This window comes from Ranitomeya variabilis, chromosome 5 (genome assembly GCF_051348905.1).
Source record: "Ranitomeya variabilis isolate aRanVar5 chromosome 5, aRanVar5.hap1, whole genome shotgun sequence".
In the NCBI taxonomy this organism is placed as follows: Eukaryota; Metazoa; Chordata; class Amphibia; order Anura; family Dendrobatidae; genus Ranitomeya; species Ranitomeya variabilis.
Window position 1 is genome coordinate 220,943,392 of NC_135236.1, and position 19,890 is coordinate 220,963,281.

A 19,890-nucleotide genomic window follows, 5' to 3' on the forward strand; every position below is an offset into this window, starting at 1 on the left:
AAATATTAGAGATTTTCACGTTTATATAGAAAACAACTCTGCTTCATAACAGCTGGAGAGCTACATGGTGGAGATTGGTTTAATGCAACAAAAATCAATTTGTGAAATGAGGAATGGGTAAATGATACTAAGAAGTCATAACTTTAGATTATCTGGATCATATTGCAATTCTTCAAGCATTTTTCTTTTCTTGACCTAATGCATATATAATTCTTATTGCACTGTAGGTAAGAGTGACCTTGGAAAAGATAAGAGAAAGAATGTTTGGAGAATACGATGATATGAAAGAGAAAATTAAACATCTTACTCGAGAAATGAAGGTAAATTCTAAAATGTCACATTGTACTAAAACAGGGGTGGGCAATTCATTTTCCCAAGGAGCCACATGAGAGGCTGTGACTGTTGTGGAGGGCCGAACCAATAGGCTGAAATGAATTCTGCTCAATATTAATATTAACATATTCATTATAATTGTTTCATATTAATAATAATTGTCTCACTTAATTTTGAGCGGAATAAAATAAGCTAACATCCCCCTATATACCGTATCAGGTCGCACACAACCCCCCTATATAACGTATGATCCCCACATAATCTCCTATATACAGCATGAGCCCCCACATAACCTACTATATACAGCATGAGCCCCCACATCACCTATATTCAGCATGAGTCCCATATAGCCTTCCATATACAACGTGAGCCCCACATGGCCTCCCATATACAGTATGAGCTACACATGGCCTTCCATTAACAATGTGAGCCCCACTTAGCCTTCCATATACAGTGCGAGCCCACTCACAAAGTCTCCCATATTCAGTATTAGCCCCACATAGCCTCCCATATACCGTGTAAGCCCCGATACATAGCCTCCCACATGCAGCGTGAGCCCCCCACATAGCTTCCTCTGTACATACAAAAATACCATACACATAAAAAAACAACAACACATACTCACCTCGCTCTCATTCCCTGTCCTCTGCCTCTGCTCCTATTTCCAGTACACTGACTCTCCGCAGTGCACAGCTGATGCAATTAAATGACATCATCGCATCAGCTGTCTCACACACTGATGGAAGAAGAGGCTAGCGGCCCCTCCTCCACTAATGTATTCACCACTGTCTGCATCTCAAAGACACAGGTGGCGATGGTGAACGGGGGCAGCAAACGGGGGACGGGCGGGGGAGTGTACTGTGCAGCCTGTGGGCCACTGTTCCAGCCCTTCAGCTGTTTCGGTCAACAGGCCAGACTGGAGAAGCCAGAGGGCCAGATGTCGCTCTCGGGCCACTCTTTGCCCAGCTCTGTACTAGAAGCATAAGGCCATGTGCACACATTTAGTATTTTTAGCGTTTTTTCCGCTATACAAACGTGATAAAACCGCAAAAAAAACTGTGAAAAAAACGCTTACATATGCCTCCCATTATTTTCAGTGTATTCCGCATTTCTTATGCAAATGTTGAATTTTTGTCCGCGAAAAAATCGCATCGCGGAAAAAAAAGCAACATGTTCATTAAATTTGCGGAATTGCGGGGATTCCGCACACCTAGGAATGCATTTATCTGCTTACTTTCCACATGTGGCTATGCCCACCATGCGGGAAGTAAGCAGATTATGTGCGGTTGGTACCCAGGGTGGAGGAGAGGAGACTCTCCTCCACGGACTGGGCACCATATAATTGGTAAAAAAAAAGAATTAAAATAAAAAATAGTCATATACTCACCTTCGATGGCCCCCGGAGTCTTCCCGCCTCTCAGCGGTGCATGCTACCGCTTCCGTTCCTATAGATGGTGTGTGGTGAAGGACCTGCGATGACGTCGCTGTCACATGACCGCGATGACATCGCGTTCACGTGACCGCGACGTCATCGAAGGTCCTGCACACACACCATCTATAGGAACGGAAGCCGCTGAGGAGATCGGCTGTCTGCAGGTGAGTTTAACTATTTTTTTTTATTATTTTTAAACATTTTATCTTTTACTATAGATGCTGCATAGGCTGCATCTATAGTAAAAAGTTGGTCACACTTGTCAAACACTATGTTTGACAAGTGTGACCAACCTGTCAATCAGTTTTCCAAGCGATGCTACAGATCGCTTGGAAAACTTTGACATTCTGCAAGCTAATTACGCTTGCAAAATGCTAAAAAAAAAGCGAAAAAAACGGGGAACAAACGCAAAAAAAGAAATGCGGATTTCTTGCAGAAAATTTCCGGTTTTCTTCAGGAAATTTCTGCAAGAAATCCTGACGTGTGCACATACCCTAATACTTGCTGTCACTACATGCCACAATTGCCCAGCAATCTACTTTTTGTAATCACTAAATGCTGCAATGACTCTTTTTCCTATATAATACCTTTGTGTTGTGATTACTGGCTCCTATGCTTCTCAATACAAGTAAAAACCAAAGTTTTTGTTCCTTCTTTTTGTACATTCAAGATTTAAAATTAATTTAGTAATTCTAAAAGCCTTAATTATGTACAGCAACCAACAAAATATCAGTGGTTTTAAAAGGTTTAAAACGGTTATAGGTATCTGATGTGGTTTTGGCAGCTTGGACAAGTAAAACACATTATAACCATTTGTTTCAAGTATACCAGTCATGCACAAAAAAATCCACACATGGCTTAGGCCCTTTTCACACATCAGGTTTTTGCCATCAGGCTCAATCCGGCAATTTTTGAAAAAAAACGGATCCGTTGCAAATTGTGAAAAACTGATGCGACGGATCCATTTTTTTTTTGCTGGATCTGATTTTTTTTTTCTACCCGGGGATAGAGTTTGGAATTCATGACCCGGGGGGGAGGGAGAGAGAGTGTATGATTCGAATGGAAAATGCAGGATTTGTGTTAAAAAAAATGGATTTGGTCGCCGAATTCCATCATTTCACCTCACGTTTCATAGGTTTTTCGCCGGATCCGTCACAGTCTGTTTTTTCGCCGGACAAAAAAAAAGTTCTTATGTATGTTTTCTCCGGCCGCCGGAAAACTAATTTTCAACGGATCCGGCAAAAATCGGATGAAACGTGAGGCCATCCGTCACAATCCGGCGCTAATACAAGTCTATGAGAAAAAAGCGGATCCGGCGGCCACTTTTGCCAGATCCGTTCTTTTCAAAATTTGCCAGATTGTGCCTGACGGCAAAAACCTGATGTGTGAAAGCAGGCTTAGAAAAGTTAATTGGCTAGAGGCACTGTGTAGTCAGAGAATTATCCGTTAGACAAAGTACTAATTATTAAAAATAGAAATAAACAAATCAAAACTATTTTTGTCACGTGTAAACAGACCTGCATGCTAAAGGGAATCTGTCAGTAAGACCCTCCTAAGCTGTATATATGGCCACGCAGGTCACAAAAGGATGAATAAAATGATACCTTGATATCTACAATCCGATGTGTTATGCCAAAGAAATCCATGTTTTCTTTATGTGCAAATGAGCTGTTCAGGACTATGGGCCGGACAGTGATCTGCATGAGAATCTGCCTCCAAAGCTTATTTTATATGAAAGGAGTAGTGATGAGCGAATATACTCGTTACTCGAGATTTCCCGAGCACGATCGGGTGTCCTCCGAGTATTTTTTAGTGCTCGGAGATTTAGTTTTTCTTGCCGCAGCTGAATGATTTACATCTGTTAGCCAGCATAAGTACAAGTGGGGGTTGCCTGGTTGCTACGGAATCCCCACATGTAATCAAGCTGGCTAACAGATGTAAATCATTCAGCTGCAGCAAAAAAAACTAAATCTCCGAGCACTAAAAAATACTCAGAGGACACCCGAGCGTGCTCGAGAAATCTCAAGTAACGAGTATATTCGCTCATCACTAGAAAGAAGGAGTTACCAATGTGATATATAATGGTGCCTAGTGTTATGTGTATTGGCTAATCTCACTGCAGAGCTGTGTGTGATTATAACTGACACATAAGTAGGCGCCTCTCATTGCTTCATCTTCCATCTCACAGACAGTGTTTCAATACAGCAGAGCTGTGAAAGCTGCAGCAAATGTTTGTCATGAGACAAAATTCAGTTCTACTCTTTGTGTTAGTTACATGCCTCACACTGGTAACTCCTCCATTCATTTAAAATAATTTCTGGAGGCAGATTCTCATGCTGATCATTGTCCGGGCCATAGTTCTTAACAGTTAATTTACATATAAGAAAAAGTGGATTTCTCTGGAATATGACATAGGATATCAGATAAGGTATCATTTTATTTAGTTTCCTATGACATGCGTGCCCATATAGACAGCTTAGGAGGGTTGATCCTACTGACAGATTTCCTTTAACCAAAAGACTATCCTCACATTTACAAATATCTATACAAAATCTCTATTCATAGTTTTTCTTTGTTTTAGGTCTCAACAGCTCAACAAGAACTTTTGGAAAATCATACACAGGCACAAGCTTCTGCCATTGACAGTCTAGGAGATATTAATAGTTCGCTAAATAGTTCATCAATAGAAATACAGGTATGTTAAATGATTGCTAGACACACAATTATTTAACTGTCAAAACGATATTTTTTCATCCACAGTGTTTTAATTTTCTGTATTTTTCCAAAAAATGCAGTTTTGTTCCAGAGCTTCCACAAGTCAGTCACAATCCATGATGATTTCAAAACTATGACCCCAATTTAGGCAGGAATTTGTGAGTTTTTTCTGTGAATTGCCTTTTTAATAAAATAACCCAATAAGTTAAGGAAACAAAACAAAGCATGAGACTTACTGCTGCTGAGGATTTCTACATTCCTAGCAGTATTTTCATGCAGATCTCAGTTCATTCCTTTAGGTGAAGTTCTGTCCTATAAACAAAACAAGACCTTGTTTAACCCCTTCAAGACGCGGCCCTTTTTCGTTTTTGTGTTTTTGTTTTTTGCTCCCCTCCTTCCCAGAGCCATAACTTTTTTATTTTTCCATTAATATGGTCATGTGAGGGCTTATTTTTTGCGGGACGAGTTGTACTTTTGAACGACACCATTAGTTTTACCATGTCTTGTACTAGAAAACGGGAAAAAAATTCCAAGTGTGGTGAAATTGCAAAAAAAGTGCAATCCCACACTTGTTTTTTGTTTGGCTTTTTGCTAGGTTCACTAAATGCTAAAACTGACCTGCCATTATGATTCTCCAGGTCATTACGAGTTCACAGACACCAAACATGTCTAGGTTATTTTTTATCTAAGTGGTGAGAAAAAATACTAAACTTTGCTTAAAAAAAAAATTGCGCCATTTTCCGATACCCATAGCGTCTCCATTTTTCATGATCTGGGGTCAGGTGAGGGCTCATTTTTTGCGTGCCGAGCTGTTGTTTTTAATGATACCACTTTTGTGCAGATACGTTCTTTTGATCGCCCGTTATTGCATTTTAATGCAATGTCGTGGCAACCAAAAAAATGTAATTCTGGCGTTTCAAATTTTTTTCTCGCTACGCTGTTCAGCGATCAGTTTAATGCTTTTTTTCATTGATAGATCGGGTGATTCTGAACGCGGTGATACCAAATATGTGTATGTTTGATTTTTTTTATTGTTTTATTTTGGATGGGGCGAAAGGGGGGTGATTTAAACTATTTTTTTTTATTTTTTTCATATTTTTTAAAACATTTTTTATTTTTTTTTTATTTTTAGCTGAAATGCAGGCTTGCTATGAGTGCCGACCACAGGGTGGCGCTCACAGCAAGCCAGCATCAGTAACCATAGAGGTCTCAAGGACCTCTATGGTTACTATCCTGACGCATCGCTGACCCCCGATCATGTGACGGGGGTCGGCGATGCGAGCATTTCTGGCAGCGCGTCCGGAAGCGGTAGTTAAATGCCGCTGTCAGCGATTGACAGCGGCATTTAATTGGTTAATAGCAGCAGGTGGATCGCGATTCCACCTGCCGCTATTGCGCACACATGTCAGCTGTACATAACAGCTGACATGTCGCGACTTTGATTTGGGCTCACCGCCGTGTTCATGTCCCAGCCTAATAAGATCAGCCCTCAGCCAACCCAGAAATGGCGCATCCATTAGATATGCCAATTCTGGCACTTAGCCTCAGCTCTTTTCGATTGCCCTGGTGCGGTGGCAATCAGGATAATGGTTTTGGGATTTATGTCAGATGTGTAATGTCAGCTGACATCAAGCCTAGGGGTTAGTAATAGAGAGGTGTCTATCAGACACCCCCATTACTAACCCAGTAGTCAAAAGAAAGAAACACACACACACACACAAAAGTTCTTTATTTTATAAAAATCACTCCCCATCATTTACCCATTTAGTACCAAAAAAAAAGTAATACATAGGGTCCGACATAATCCAAATGGAGTCCCACAATGATCCCCGTTTTCATCGTTCAGTGTTGTGTGATATAACGGTCTGATTTAAGGTCATAAGAATTAAAAGTTTGAAAATTGCAACATTTTCAAAATTTTTGCCAAATTTTATTTTTTTTCACAAAAAAACGCAAGCCATATTGAAGAAATTTAACCCCTATCATGAAGTACAATATGTCACGAAAAATCACTCTCAGAATCAGTGGGATGCGTTGAAGCGTTCCAGAATTTTAACCTCAGAATCGGTGGTCAGAATTGTAAAATTGGCTCAGTCTTTAAGCATTTAAGTAACGGCACAATGAAATATACTATGATGATGTTTACAAGACACATGTTGTGTCACTATGATTGGCTACATGGATTTTGAGTATTAACATTATAGGAGATATGAATAGTTTCATTCAATGCTTGCCTTCCTGTACTAGTAACATTATAACACTGAGGCCGGCGTCACAATGGTGTTTTAAACAGCCGAGTGCAATGCGATAAAAAATCGGACCAATGTTAAGCTATGGGGCAGCTCCCACCAGACGACTTTTTGTCGGCCGTTTTCCTCGGTCCGAGACAATCGCAGCATGACACTCGGCGCCTGCTGTGCTGCGAGCAGGAGCCGAGTGTCCTTAGCATATCGCATCCGATGCTCTCGCATCGGATGCAATATGCCAGTGTGATGCCGGCCTAACATGTCGCTATCATTCCTATTAGGTATACCACATCAAAAAAGGTGGGGAACCGGTGCTTAATTGGTGATCACTGCCATAAATGACGTTTTCAGTACCATTATTGCATGTATTCATCTTTGTTTCAGAAATCATTAGTAGATATGACCCTGGAAAACTGCAACATTAAAGACGAAGTGAAGAATCTGAAACATTCTTATAATGAATCTGTAGATAAACTGAAAGAAAAACAGCATTTGTTGGAAGCAGCACAAGCTGAAAACCAGTTGTTAAAAGTTAAGGTAAATACATTCAATAACCACAGTCATCATATGCACAGCTGCAAGCTTAGATTTAGGGTTTAGGAGTGCTAGACATAACACAGTCTGTAACTCCAGCTGTATTTTCCAGTTGGTTTACTGACTGCGTCATCATTTATATGCAAGTTTTATGTAGACAACATTATACATGCAAGTAATTTACTGGCTGGGGGGGGGGAACAGTCCCGTCCATAAGGTGAGTCCAGCTACGGCTAAGACCACCACTGATCATGAGAAAAGGGTCTGCAATACCCTGAATGAACTGAGGGACAGATCAACATTCTCGCCTCCACTCAGTTTATTGTCTACTAGATGGTGGCCCGATTCTAACACATCGGGTATTCTAGAATATGTATGTATGTATGTATATAGCAGCCACATAGTATATAGCACAGGCCACATGCGGTATATAACACTGCCCACACGGTATATAACACTGCCCACGCGGTATATAACACTGCCCACGTAGTATATAGCAGCCCACGCGGTATATAATGCAGCCCACGCACTATATAACACTGCCCACGTAGTATATAGCAGTGTGGGCACATATTCGTTTTTAAAAAAAGATAATTAAAACAAAAAATAGTTATATACTCACCCCCTGGGATCCAGCGAAGCTGTCCCTATGTGTGCGGCTGCTGCCATCTTCCGTTCCCAGGATGCATTGCAAAATTACCCAGATGACTTAGCGGTCTTGCGAGACCGCTAAGTCTTCTGGGTAATTTTGCAAAGCATCTCTGGTAACGGAAGATGGCGGCTGCCGCGAGCGCATCGTCGGACTACGGAGGGTGAGTATAGCAGGTTTTTTGTTTTTTTATTATTTTTAACATTAGATTTTTTTACTATTGACGCTGCATAGGCAGCATCAATAGTAAAAAGTTGGGGACACACAGGGTTAATAGCAGCGGTAACGTTACCCGCGGCATAGCACGGTCCGTTACCGCTGGCATTAACCCTGTGTGAGCCGTGACTGCAGGGAGTATGGAGCGGACGCCGGGCACTGACTGCGGGGAGTAGGGAGGGACTAATCGGACTGTGCCCATTGCTGATTGGTTGCGGCAGCCATGACAGGCAGCTGGCGAGACCAATCAGCGACGCGGGATTTCCGTGACGGCAGTTACAGACAGAAAGACGGAAGTACCCCTTAGACAATTATATATATAGATGGGACTGCCAGAGATGGCTGAGCTCTGTATTCTGCTATCATCGGGAGTGCTATGGACAGTGGCATGGTGGCATGTATGCCGGACTTCCTCTCCATGTTCTAGGGTTCAATGGGGGTCCCAGAACAGAGAACAGGAAACCCGTGGATAAATAATAACTTGTTATTCTGGTACAACTCCTTTAAATAGGACCTATCAGTTCTGAGAAAATCAGAGCAAATCCGTTGTTTTCACTGCAAAGCAGATTTTCATTTAATTTTACTGTGAGGACAGAACGGCACTCTTGTGTTGTAGCTAGGTGCACGAATAGGGTCCCAAGCCATTATATATAGAAAGTCCAAGAATCTGGCACTCAATTTGGTGAATTTATTTTCAATGTGAAGAAAGTGTACAAAACTTTTCATCTGTTAGACCTTCATTAGTTGTACAATAAATGGTTCAAATAGATTCAGAGAGATACAAAACATATGGCATCTGTGTTTCCGTCTGTTTTTGTTTCAAGCATAAGCTTGTGCCTAAGGCCTCTTTCACACTTCCGTCTTTCTTTTTCCGTCACAATGCGTCGTTTTGTGAAAAAAAACGGATCCAGCAAATGTTTCTGCTGGATCCGTTGTTTTCTCACAGACTTGTATTAGAGACGGACTGTGACAGATGGCCTTCCGTTTCATCTGTCTTGCGCTGGATCCGTCGTAAAATTGCTGTCCGTCAGGCGGAGACAACGCACATTGAAACGTTTTTTGTGCACGTTGGAAAATCGCTCAGCGACGGATCCTGCGCCGCCAGTCTTTGGCTATAATGGAAGTCTATGCACACTCAGGATCCGTCGATGACTGTCAAAAGGCAGGAATCCAGAGACGGGTTCCATCTTTTGAAACTGAGAATGCGCGGAAGAATTTCCAGTCAGGGAAATTCTCTCTCTCTCTTTATGCTATTGATGCTGCCTGTGCAGCATCAATAATAAAAAGATATAATGTTAAAAATAATTTAAAAAATAAAAAAATCGTGATATTCTTACCTTCTGTCGTCCCCCGCAGCCTTCCCGATGCTCCCGGCAGCTCCCGTTCCCAGTGATGCCTTGCGAAATGGCCCGATGACGTAGCGGCCTCGCAAGATCGCTACATCATCACAGGTCATTGTCTCGCAAGGCATCACTGGGAACAGGAGCATCGGGAAAGATGCGGGGGATGCAGGAAGGTAAGAATATCACGATTTTTAATTTTTTTTATTATTTTTAACATGGGTTATGTTGTGTATGCGTTTTCACAGCGGAAAAATGCGGCAAAGATGCATACACAACGTGTGCGCATAGCCTGGATGGATCCGTAAAAAAACAGACCCAGTGCATCCGTTTTTTACAATCTGCACAGGATCCGTCTTTTCAACATTTTGACGGATTGTGACCGATTGTAAAAAACGGAAGTGTGAAAGAGGCCTAAGAGTAAAGCAAGCCTATGGTAGCCTGCAGTGTTGCGACTCCTGTCACTGCAGTGACCATACTGACAGAGTGTGAGATACACAGTCTGTATCTTATCTTTCTATTCACATAAACGTATTCCCATAAAGGTGAATTGTTTCACGAATGCATTCCATGACACGCAATCGGTGACACGCAAGTCAGATGGAAATCTTCTTCCTTTCAGTCAGTAGCACAAACTTCAATTAATACTCAGTATTGATATATACCAGACAAGTAATAGGATGTCCCTATGTATTCTCCATACCAGTTAAAGAAGAGTTTTTAAAGGGTTAAACTGCATAGCTGTCTCCAACATAGCTAATCTTCTAAAAGGAGGACATAGCTGCATGAAAAGGGTTCTGGTATATTCAAAATTATAGGTATTTGATCTGCACAAATCAAGCAAAATAACAGACAGCTGGGGTCTATTTTGGTGGATTCTTTTGAGGACTGGTTAAAGAATAGTGATGCGTCATGCCCTATGTAATCGTGTGAGGCCTTGCACAGGTAAATGTAATCTTTTATTATTTTTGTAACCTCTAACCTCCCCTGTTTAGTATGCTTTGGAGTCCTGGGGAATTGTGGCACTTTTGATTCGGACCAAATTGAAACTGTTGGACGATTCACTTGAATCTGGTTGAAAATAATTTCAGGAGATTGGCTCATCTCTAACGAGGATCCATTTTACAGAGGAAAATATAACTACATTTAGCATGAGATAAGAGACTCTCCTGTGTTTACATGCTGCACTCTCCCAGTCTCCTCCCAAACAGTGGTATCTCCCAGTTCACAATTCTTCCAGAATAGCCAAACAGTTCCTAGAGCTTTTATTAACTTAGTGGAAAGTTTTTCTTAATTACATATATTGAAGAGCAGTTTATATTTGGTCTTTTTTTATTTTGTGAGGTGTCCCAGGAGGTGATATATCCTCTTCAAGGGAGTCTGTCACCAGGTTTTTCCACCTATTCTAAGAGCAGCATGATGTATGGGCAGAGTTCCTGATTCCAGCGATGTGACACTTATTGGGCTACCTAGTGTTGTTTTAATAAAATCCCAGTTTTATCAGCGGGAGATAATCACTAGAGAACTAGTAAACATGCTGTCAGGTAGTCCAACTACTCCACACCACTGATTGGCAACTTTTTCATTAAGCATTGAGTGCACAGGAAGCTGCCAATCAGTGGTGTGGATGGGGTTTTACAGAGTTCAGAATTTAGAGAACTGCTGGATTTGAAGCAGATAACTGTAGCACCCAGTAAAGTAAGTGATACATCAGTGGCATCATGGTCTTTGCCTCCACATTGTGCTGCTGTCAGATGACATAGCAAAAATCCAGTGACAGATTCCCTTTAAACTTCGGCTAGTCTTATCGATACCTTAGTCTCCTTCCACTACTTCTCTTTCCTTTTTAGAGTTACTCTTTCTGTGATATGGCAAAATATTATTCCACATTTAACCTACTCACAGTGAGAACATTCCAATATGAACAAGAGAAAATATTAGAATTGGCATTCATTTGTAAAAGGACAATGGAATGTTCCAGATATCAGATCAATGTTTCTTGTCCTTATCTTGAATATTTACTCAGTTGGCTCAGGAATAATGTTTTGTAACCTTATCTTGCGGGTTTTTTTAAACAGGTAGAATCTTCTCAAGAAGCTAATGCCAATGTCATGAGAGATATGACACGAAAGCTATATAGTCAGTATGAGCAGAAACTACATGAGGAGGAGGTGAAATATACAACAGAAAGAGAAGCCATGGTTGTACGTACTTTCAAAATTTTTGAAATGTTATATTGTTGTATGGGTTTTCTTTCTGGTTATATTTAGTCCATAGCTGAGTTTTTTTCCAGCTTCTAGATTAAAAAAAGTGTAGGATGTATAAGAAATAATAGTTTAAAATTATATGCTAATAGATATGTTAGATCTAAAGCATCAGTCGTTCCAGCTTTATTCCCCACCCAGCGTTTCTCCTCTTTCTTGACCGATATCTTCTTTGCTGTATGACTTGGGGCAAAGGACCTGTCAGTCATTCAGCTGGAAGCGGTACTGGGTGGGGAATAGAGCTGGAGAGACAGAGGCTTTAGATCTACCATATCCATTTAAATATCAATTCAAACACTTATTCCTCAATAATGGAAAAACGGACTAGCTATGTAAGGCTTCCTTCACCACTACTGGTGCTATCCGTGTCCGTTTATCCATGTATATCATACGTGTGGCATCCGTGTGCCATCAGTGTCACATGTACAGGTGCTTGGAAAAAGCAGTTACAGTTATCGCTGTTCCCACACGCTGGGTGCTGAATGCATATCTCATCATTGTCGCCTGACTCCCTACGATCAGCGAGATTAGGCGACGCTGATGAGACTTGTAGTCAGCCCTGGCCATCTGTGTATTGCACGTATTAAATAAATAATTAAATTTAAAAAAACGGTATGGGGTCCGTCCTAGTTTTTCCTTAGTTCTTAGTCTGGGAGGGAGCCAATATTCATGGCCCTGTTCCGAACTATTAATATCAGCCCGCAGCTGTCTGTTTATCCTTTGCTGGTTAGTAAATATAGGGGGAACCACACTCCATTTTTTTGGGGGTCCCCTTATAATAACCAGTAAAGGCTAAGCAAATAGCTGTGAGCTGTTATTAACAAGCTAGAAACCTATAGGGTTATTGGCCCATTCCCAGATTATTAACATCAGTCCGTGTGCCATCAGTGTGCACGTGTGTGGGACGTATTGCGGAATATTCTGTTGTAAAAAAAAAAGGACAAGTCAACGTGTTTTGCACATGGACACACGATCTATGGAAACACACTGACTTGTGCGCTGACTCATAGATTTGAATGGGTCTACAGCGCCTTGCGAAAGTATTCGGCCCCCTGGAACTTTTCAACCTTTTCCCACATATCAAGCTTCAAACATAAAGATACCAAATCCACCTGTGTGTAATCAAGTCTCCGTATAAATGCACGTTCTCTGTGATAGTCTCAGGGTTCTGTTTGAAGCACAGAGAGCATTATGAAGACCAAGGAACACAACAGGCAGGAGAGAGCACCATAAAGACCAAGGAACACAACAGGCAGGTCCGTGATACTGTTGTGGAGAAGTATAAAGCCGGATTTGGAAACAAAATGATTTCAAAACTTTAAACATCCCAAGGAGCACTGTGCAAGCGATCATATTGAAATGGAAGGAGTATCATACCACTGCAAATCTACCAAGACACTGCCGTCCCTCTAAACTTTCATCTCAAACAAGGAGAAGACTGATCAGAGATGCAGCCAAGAGACCCATGATCACTCTGGATGAACTGCAGAGATCTACAGCTTAGGTGGGACAGTCTGTCCATAGAACAACAATCAGTCGTACACTGCACAAATCTGGCCTTTATGGAAGAGTGGCAAGAAGAAAGCCATTTCTGAAAGATATCCATAAAAGGTGTCGTTTAAAGTTTGCAAAAAGCCACCTGGGAGACACACCAAACATGTGGAAGAAGGTGCTCCGGTCAGATGAAACCAAAATCGAACTTTTTGGCAACAATGCCAAACGATATGTTTGGCGTAACAGCAACACAGCTCATCACCCTGAACACACCATCCCCACTGTCAAACATGGTGGTGGCAGCATCATGGTTTGAGCCTGCTTTTCTTCAGCAGGGACAGGGAAAATGGTTAAAATTGATGGGAAGATGGATGGAGCCAAATACAGGACCATTCTTGAAGTAAAACTGTTGGAGTCTGCAAAAGACCTGAGACTGGGACAGAGATTTGTCTTCCAACAAGACAATGATCCCAAACATAAAGCAAAATCTACAATGGAATGGTTCACAAATAAACGTATCCAGGTGTTAGAATGGCCAAGTCAAAGTCCAGACCTCAATCCAATCGAGAATCTGTGGAAAGAGCTGAGAACTGCTGTTCACAAACGATCTCCATCAAACCTCACTGAGCTCGAGCTGTTTGCCATGGAAGAATGGACAAGAATTTCAGTCTTTCGATGTACAAAACTGATAGAGACATACCCCAAGCGACTTTCAGCTGTAATCGCAGCAAAAGGTGGTGCAACAAAGTATTAAGTTAACCCCATTCTGACCTTTGACGCAGCGTATGCGTCATGAAAACCTGTACCAATCCGAGCTGTGACGCAGCATATGCGTCATGGTCGGATCGCGCTCCTGCAGGTCGGGTGAAAGGGTTAACTGTAATTTCACCCGACCTGCAGGGACAGGGGGAGTGGTACTTGAGCCCGGGGGGGGGGGGGGTGGCTTCGCCCCCCATGGCTACGATCGCTCTGATTGGCTGTTAAAAGTGACGTTTCACTTTCACTTTCAATCAGAGCAATCGTAATATTTCACCAATGAAAATTGGTGAAATATTACAATCCAGCCATGGCCGATGCTGCAATATCATCGGCCATGGCTGAAGACCGCGATCTGCCCCGCCACCGATCCACCGCCCCATCCTCCGTCCTGTCCTCTGCTGTCCTCCACTCCCCTCCGTCCTCCTGTCTGCCGCCCCGCAGTCTGATCTCACCCCCCCGTGGTCCGATCCCACCCCGCATACTTACCGAGCTCCGGTGTCCCTCCCGGTGTTCGTCCGTCTTCTCCATGGGCGCCGCCATCTTCCAAAATGGCCGGCGCATGCGCAGTGTGCCCACCGAATCTGCCAGCCAGCAGATTTATTCCAGGTACATTTTGATAGCTGTGATAGAACCACAGTGATCAAAATAAAAAAATAATAAATAAACCCCCCCTTTATCACCCCCATAGGCGGAAACGCTGAGTTGTATTTTCCGCAGCATGTCAATTCTTTGTGCGGATTCCGCAGCATTTTAACCCTGTTCCTCAATAGGAATCCACAAGTGAAATCCGCACAAAAAACACTGGAAATCTGCTGAAAAATCCTCACACGAATCCACAGCGTGGGCACATAGCCTTAGGGTTAGGGTTGGAACTAGAGTTAGGGTTAGAATTAGGGTTAGGGTTGGAAATAGGGTTAAGATTAGGGTTAGGGGTGTGTTGGGCTTAGGGTTAGGCTTGTGGTTAGCGTTATGGTTAGGGTTGGGATTAGGGTTAGGGTTGTGGTTAGGGTTGGTATTAGGGTTAGGGGTGTGTTGGGGTTAGGGTTGTGATTAGGGTTATGGTTAGAGTTGGGATTAGGGTAGGGGTGTGTTGGGGTTAGTGTTGGAGTTAGAATTGAGGGGTTTCCACTGTTTAGGCACATCAGGGGTCTTCAAACACAACATGGCGCCACCATTGATTCCAGCCAATCTTGTGTTTAAAAAGTCAAATGGTGCTCCTTCCCTTCTGAGCCCCGACATGCGCCCAAACAGTCGTTTACCCAAACATATGGGGCACAAGCGTACTCAGGAAAAATTGCACAACAACTATGGGGGTCTAATTTCTCCTGTTACCCTTGGGAAAATAAAAAAAAGGGGGGCTGAAAACTTTTTTTGTGGGAAAAAAATGATTTTTTATTTTCACGGCTCTGCGTTATAAATTTCTGTGAAGCACTTGGGGGTTCAAAGTGCTCAACACACATCTAGATAAGTTCCTTGGGGGGTCTAGTTTCCAAAATGGGGTCACTTGTGGGGGGTTTCTACTGTTTAGGCACATTAGGGGCTCTGCAAACGTAACATGACGCCCGCAGACTATTCCATCAAAGTCTGCATTCCAAAACATTACTACTTCCCTTCCGAGCCCTGACGTGTGCCCAAACAGTGGTTTCCCCCCACATATGGGGTATCAGCGTACTCAGGACAAACTGGACAACAACTTTTGGAGTCCAATTTCTCCTGTTAAAATTGCGGGCTAAATAATAATTTTGGATGAAAGAAAAATGATTTTTTTATTTTCACAGCTCTGCTTTATAAACTTCTGTGAAGCACCTGGGGGTTCAAAGTGCTCATCGCACATCTAGATTAGTTCCCTGGGAGGTCTAGTTTCCAAAATGGGGTCACTTGTGGGGGAGCTCCAATGTTTAGGCACACATGGGCTCTCCAAACGCAACATGGTGTCTGCTAACGATTGGAGCAAATTTTTAATTCAAAAAGTCAAATGGCGCTCCCTTCCTTCCGAGCTCTGCCGTGCGCCCAAACAGTGGTTTCTGATCACATATGAGGTATCATTGTACTCAGGAGAAATTGCCCAACAAATTTTAGGATCCATTTTATCCTGTTGCCCATGTGAAAATGAAAAAATTGAGGCTAAAAGAAATTTTTTGTAAAAAAAAAAGTACTTTTTCATTTTTACGGATCAATTTGTGAAGCACCTGGGGGTTCAAAGTGCTCATTATGCATCTAGATAAGTTCCTTAGGGGGTCTAGTTTCCAAAATGGGGTCACTTGTGGGGGAGCTCCAAGATTTAGGCACACAAGGGCTCTCCAAACACGACATGCTAAAGATTGGAGCCAATTTTTCATTCAAAAAGTCAAATGGCGCTCCTTCCCTTCCGAGCCCTGTCGTGCGCCCAAACAGTGGTTCCCCCCCACATATGGGGTATCGGCGTACTCAGGACAAATTGTACAATAACTTTCGGGGTTCAGTTTTTCCTTTTACCCTTGGGAAAATAAAACAATTGTTGCTAAAAGATCATTTTTGTGACTAAAAAGTTAAATGTTCATTTTTTCCTTCCATGTTGCTTCTGCTGCTGTGAAGCACCTGAAGGGTTAATAAACTTCTTGAATGTGGTTTTGAGCACCTTGAGGGGTGCAGTTTTTAGAATGGTGTCACTTTGGGGTATTTTCAGCCATATAGACCCCTCAAACTCACTTCAAATGTGAGGTGATCCCTAAAAAAAATGGTTTTGTAAATTTTGTTGTAAAAATGAGAAATCACTGGTAAAATTTTAACCCTTATAACGTCCTAGCAAAAAAAAATTTTGTTTCCAATATTGTGCTGATGTAAAGTAGACATGTGGGAAATGTTGTTTATTAACTATTTTGTGTCACATAACTCTCTGGTTTAACAGAATAAAAATTCAACATTTGAAAATTGCTTAATTTTCAAAATTTTCGTCAAATTTCCGATTTTTTTCACAAATAAATGCAAAAATTATCGACCTACATTTACCACTAACATGAAGCTCAATATGTCACGAAAAAACATTCTCAGAATCACTAGGATCCGTTGAAGCGTTCCTGAGTTATTACCTTATAAAGGGACACTGGTCAGAATTGCAAAAAATGGCCAGGTCATTAAGGTCAAAATAGGCTGGGTCATGAAGGGGTTAAAGGGGCCGAATAATATTGCACGCCCCACTTTTCAGTTTTTGAATTTCCGCAAAAAATTAAAATACCCAATAAATTTCATACAACTTCACAATTGTGTTCAACTTGTTGTTGATTCTTCACCAAAAATCTACATTTGGTATCTTTATGTTTGAAGCATGATATGTGAAAAGTTCCAGGGGGCCGAATAATTTTGAAAAGCACTGTATGTGTGTAAGTTTCTCCTGGGCATGTGGTAACTGTCACCTCACGTACCGGAGACACCAAAGTGTGAAAGAGGCTTAAAAGGTATTTCTGGAATTGTCTCTGAAAGAGCTACATGTGCATATAAATAGTTTGGAGTGTTAAGCTGCAAATACAGAGGAAAATAGTTTAATAACCTAAGTGCATTAATAAGGGATTTAGAGATGTATTTACATCCATACTTTGACTCTGTAATACTGAAGAGCTGTCGTCTAAGCAGGAAATTGAATAATGTAAGGCAGATTCTTTAAGGTAAAGTATGGATGCAATATCAGTGACATACAGGTAGTATAAGGGAATCCGTATTTTGAATACCCTCCATAACTTTACTCAGTGTTTCCAACTGCAAAAGGAATTAAATTATCATGTGCTTCCTTTTTTAAAATGTAACTGGACAGTGCAGTTTTCCAGCTAATAATCCTCTGCTCAGCTAGTTTTTCCACTAAAACAATATTTATATATTATTTGTATTTCAGAGCCAAGCAGAGCAGTATCTCAGGGCCATCGAAGATGCCAGTGAGAAAGTTAAAGTCGCAGAAGCAAAAATAGAAGAACGAGATGTTAAAATTCTAGAACTTGACAGACTAGTTCATAGAATGCATCAGGTACCTGCATTCCTAATTTTAACTAATTTTTCAGGTCTCATGGTCTGTTTGTTACTGTGACATGTTGTGTTTTATATGGTCTACATGTCTGGAGGTGTATGAACAAAGTGTTCTTTGTAGGAACGAGAGCAACTCCAGGTTCAGCTAACACGGCATGAGGAACGAATTCAGAGACTTGATCAAAAGATGGAGATAACATCGACAGAACGAGCAAGGTAAAATTTCAACTAGCCCAGGTTCTGTCGAACAGATTCAATCTCAACTTCTCCACCATACAACCAACCATCTCTGCCCAGAAGGAACTAGTAAAACTCAAGCACAACATAGTAACATGCTATAATAAAAAGATATTGTGTGAGACAAAGATTTCATCCATTACTTCGATGCTGTAAAATATCTTTGCAGATTTACTTCTATAATAATAACAATGTCCCAAATTAGCAAAATAAGGCACCTCCCTATTAATTGTGCCCCATAGAATATGTGGTTCTTTAGAGCCATAATATGGTAACAGTGGCACAAAATATTATTACGATGATCTGTTTATCTCTTGTGTTCCCTACATTTAATACAATTAAGGCCTCATTCATTCGTTTGTGAATCACGTACGTGTTCTGTAATTTTCACGGATAGAATGCTTACTTATAGTTTATGTGATTGGGCACATGCCCATGTCTATTTAAGGATATAAAGGTCTGTAAAAAAAAAACTGAGACATGTCATGGACCAAAATCTATTAATTGGTTCATGAAAAATCACAGACAACCCACATTGTCATCAATGTGCAGTCCGTGATTAACATTATAAAGGATAGAAGAAGCTTTAATGTTCATTAGAAAATCACTGATGGAACACTGACAAAAACTGACTCACTGACCAAACACTGTTGAAATTCAGATCAAAGACACTGTCGAAAATTGTACCTTTTTCTGCGTACCAGAAAAATCACTGACATCAGAAAGATGCCCAAGTCTGAGGAACAACCCATCTTCAGTTTCCCTGAGCACTGGACCCCAATCCCTTTTCTCACCGTAGAAACATTTGTTAGGAAACCTAGTTGTAAAAAATGTTTTTGTTTTATAATTTTGCGATTCATTTAATAATATTTGTTCTTCAGGACCCAAAATTTAGAGGAAGCTGCAACAAGTTTACGGGAGCGCATTAAACACCTAGATGACATGGTACACTGCCAACAGAAGAAAGTAAAACATATGATTGAAGAGGTGAGGCTATCAGTATGGCTTAAAATGATGAAAGAACATGAGCCTTTTTTTTGCAGCTGCGACATTGTAAGTTGAAGGTCTCCAGTTGGCACAGTTCTCTCCTCTCAACCAAATGGTGTACAGTTTTGTGAATTCTGCTCTTGGGCTCCCTCCGGTGGTTGTAAGTGGTAGCGCTGCTGTCTCTGAATCACAGCATTTATCAGGTCTTTTCACCTTTTGCAATTTGGACGGGGCTATTTAGTCTTGCTTCACCCTTTAGTCAAAGCCAGTTGTCCATTGTTCCTGGAGGATTCACATCCCTGCCTGGTTCCTTCTGCTTTGCAGTTCTTTTCATCAAAGATAAGTTCTGGCCTTGATTTGCTGTCCACATGTTGTGGTCTTATTGCTCAGTTCCTTTCTATGTTTTGTCTTGTCTAGCTTGGTCTGTATTAGGATTTTTTTTAGCCAAGCTGGTATCTCTGGAGATGCACATATACCCTCCATATCTTTAGTTAGCTGTGGAGTTTTTGTATTGTCTGTGGTGGATATTTTCTAGTTTTTAATACTGACTGCATAGTACTCTGTCCTGTCCTTTCTATTTAGCTAGAAGTGGCCTCCTTTGCTAAATTCTCATTTCAGTCTGTGTATGTTTTTTCCCTCTCCTCTCACAGTCAATATTTGTGGGGGGCTGCCTGTTCTTTGGGGATTTTCT

General features: G+C 41.4%; 1 protein-coding gene across 3 annotated transcripts in view; it reads left to right on the forward strand.

Annotated features, from left to right (window-relative positions):
* Window positions 1–19,890, forward strand: part of MYZAP (myocardial zonula adherens protein) — a 125,677-nt gene that overhangs the window by 89,429 nt on the left and 16,358 nt on the right. For all 3 annotated transcript variants that reach the window (XR_013215665.1, XM_077263820.1, XM_077263821.1), the window contains exons 5-11: window positions 228–320; window positions 4,347–4,460; window positions 7,111–7,263; window positions 11,544–11,669; window positions 17,848–17,976; window positions 18,097–18,191; window positions 19,094–19,199. Coding sequence is in view for 2 of the 3 variants with exons in the window: in XM_077263820.1 (XP_077119935.1) it covers window positions 228–320; window positions 4,347–4,460; window positions 7,111–7,263; window positions 11,544–11,669; window positions 17,848–17,976; window positions 18,097–18,191; window positions 19,094–19,199 (816 nt within the window). In the remaining variant the exon portion in view is untranslated. The remainder of the gene's footprint in view (window positions 1–227; window positions 321–4,346; window positions 4,461–7,110; window positions 7,264–11,543; window positions 11,670–17,847; window positions 17,977–18,096; window positions 18,192–19,093; window positions 19,200–19,890) is intronic.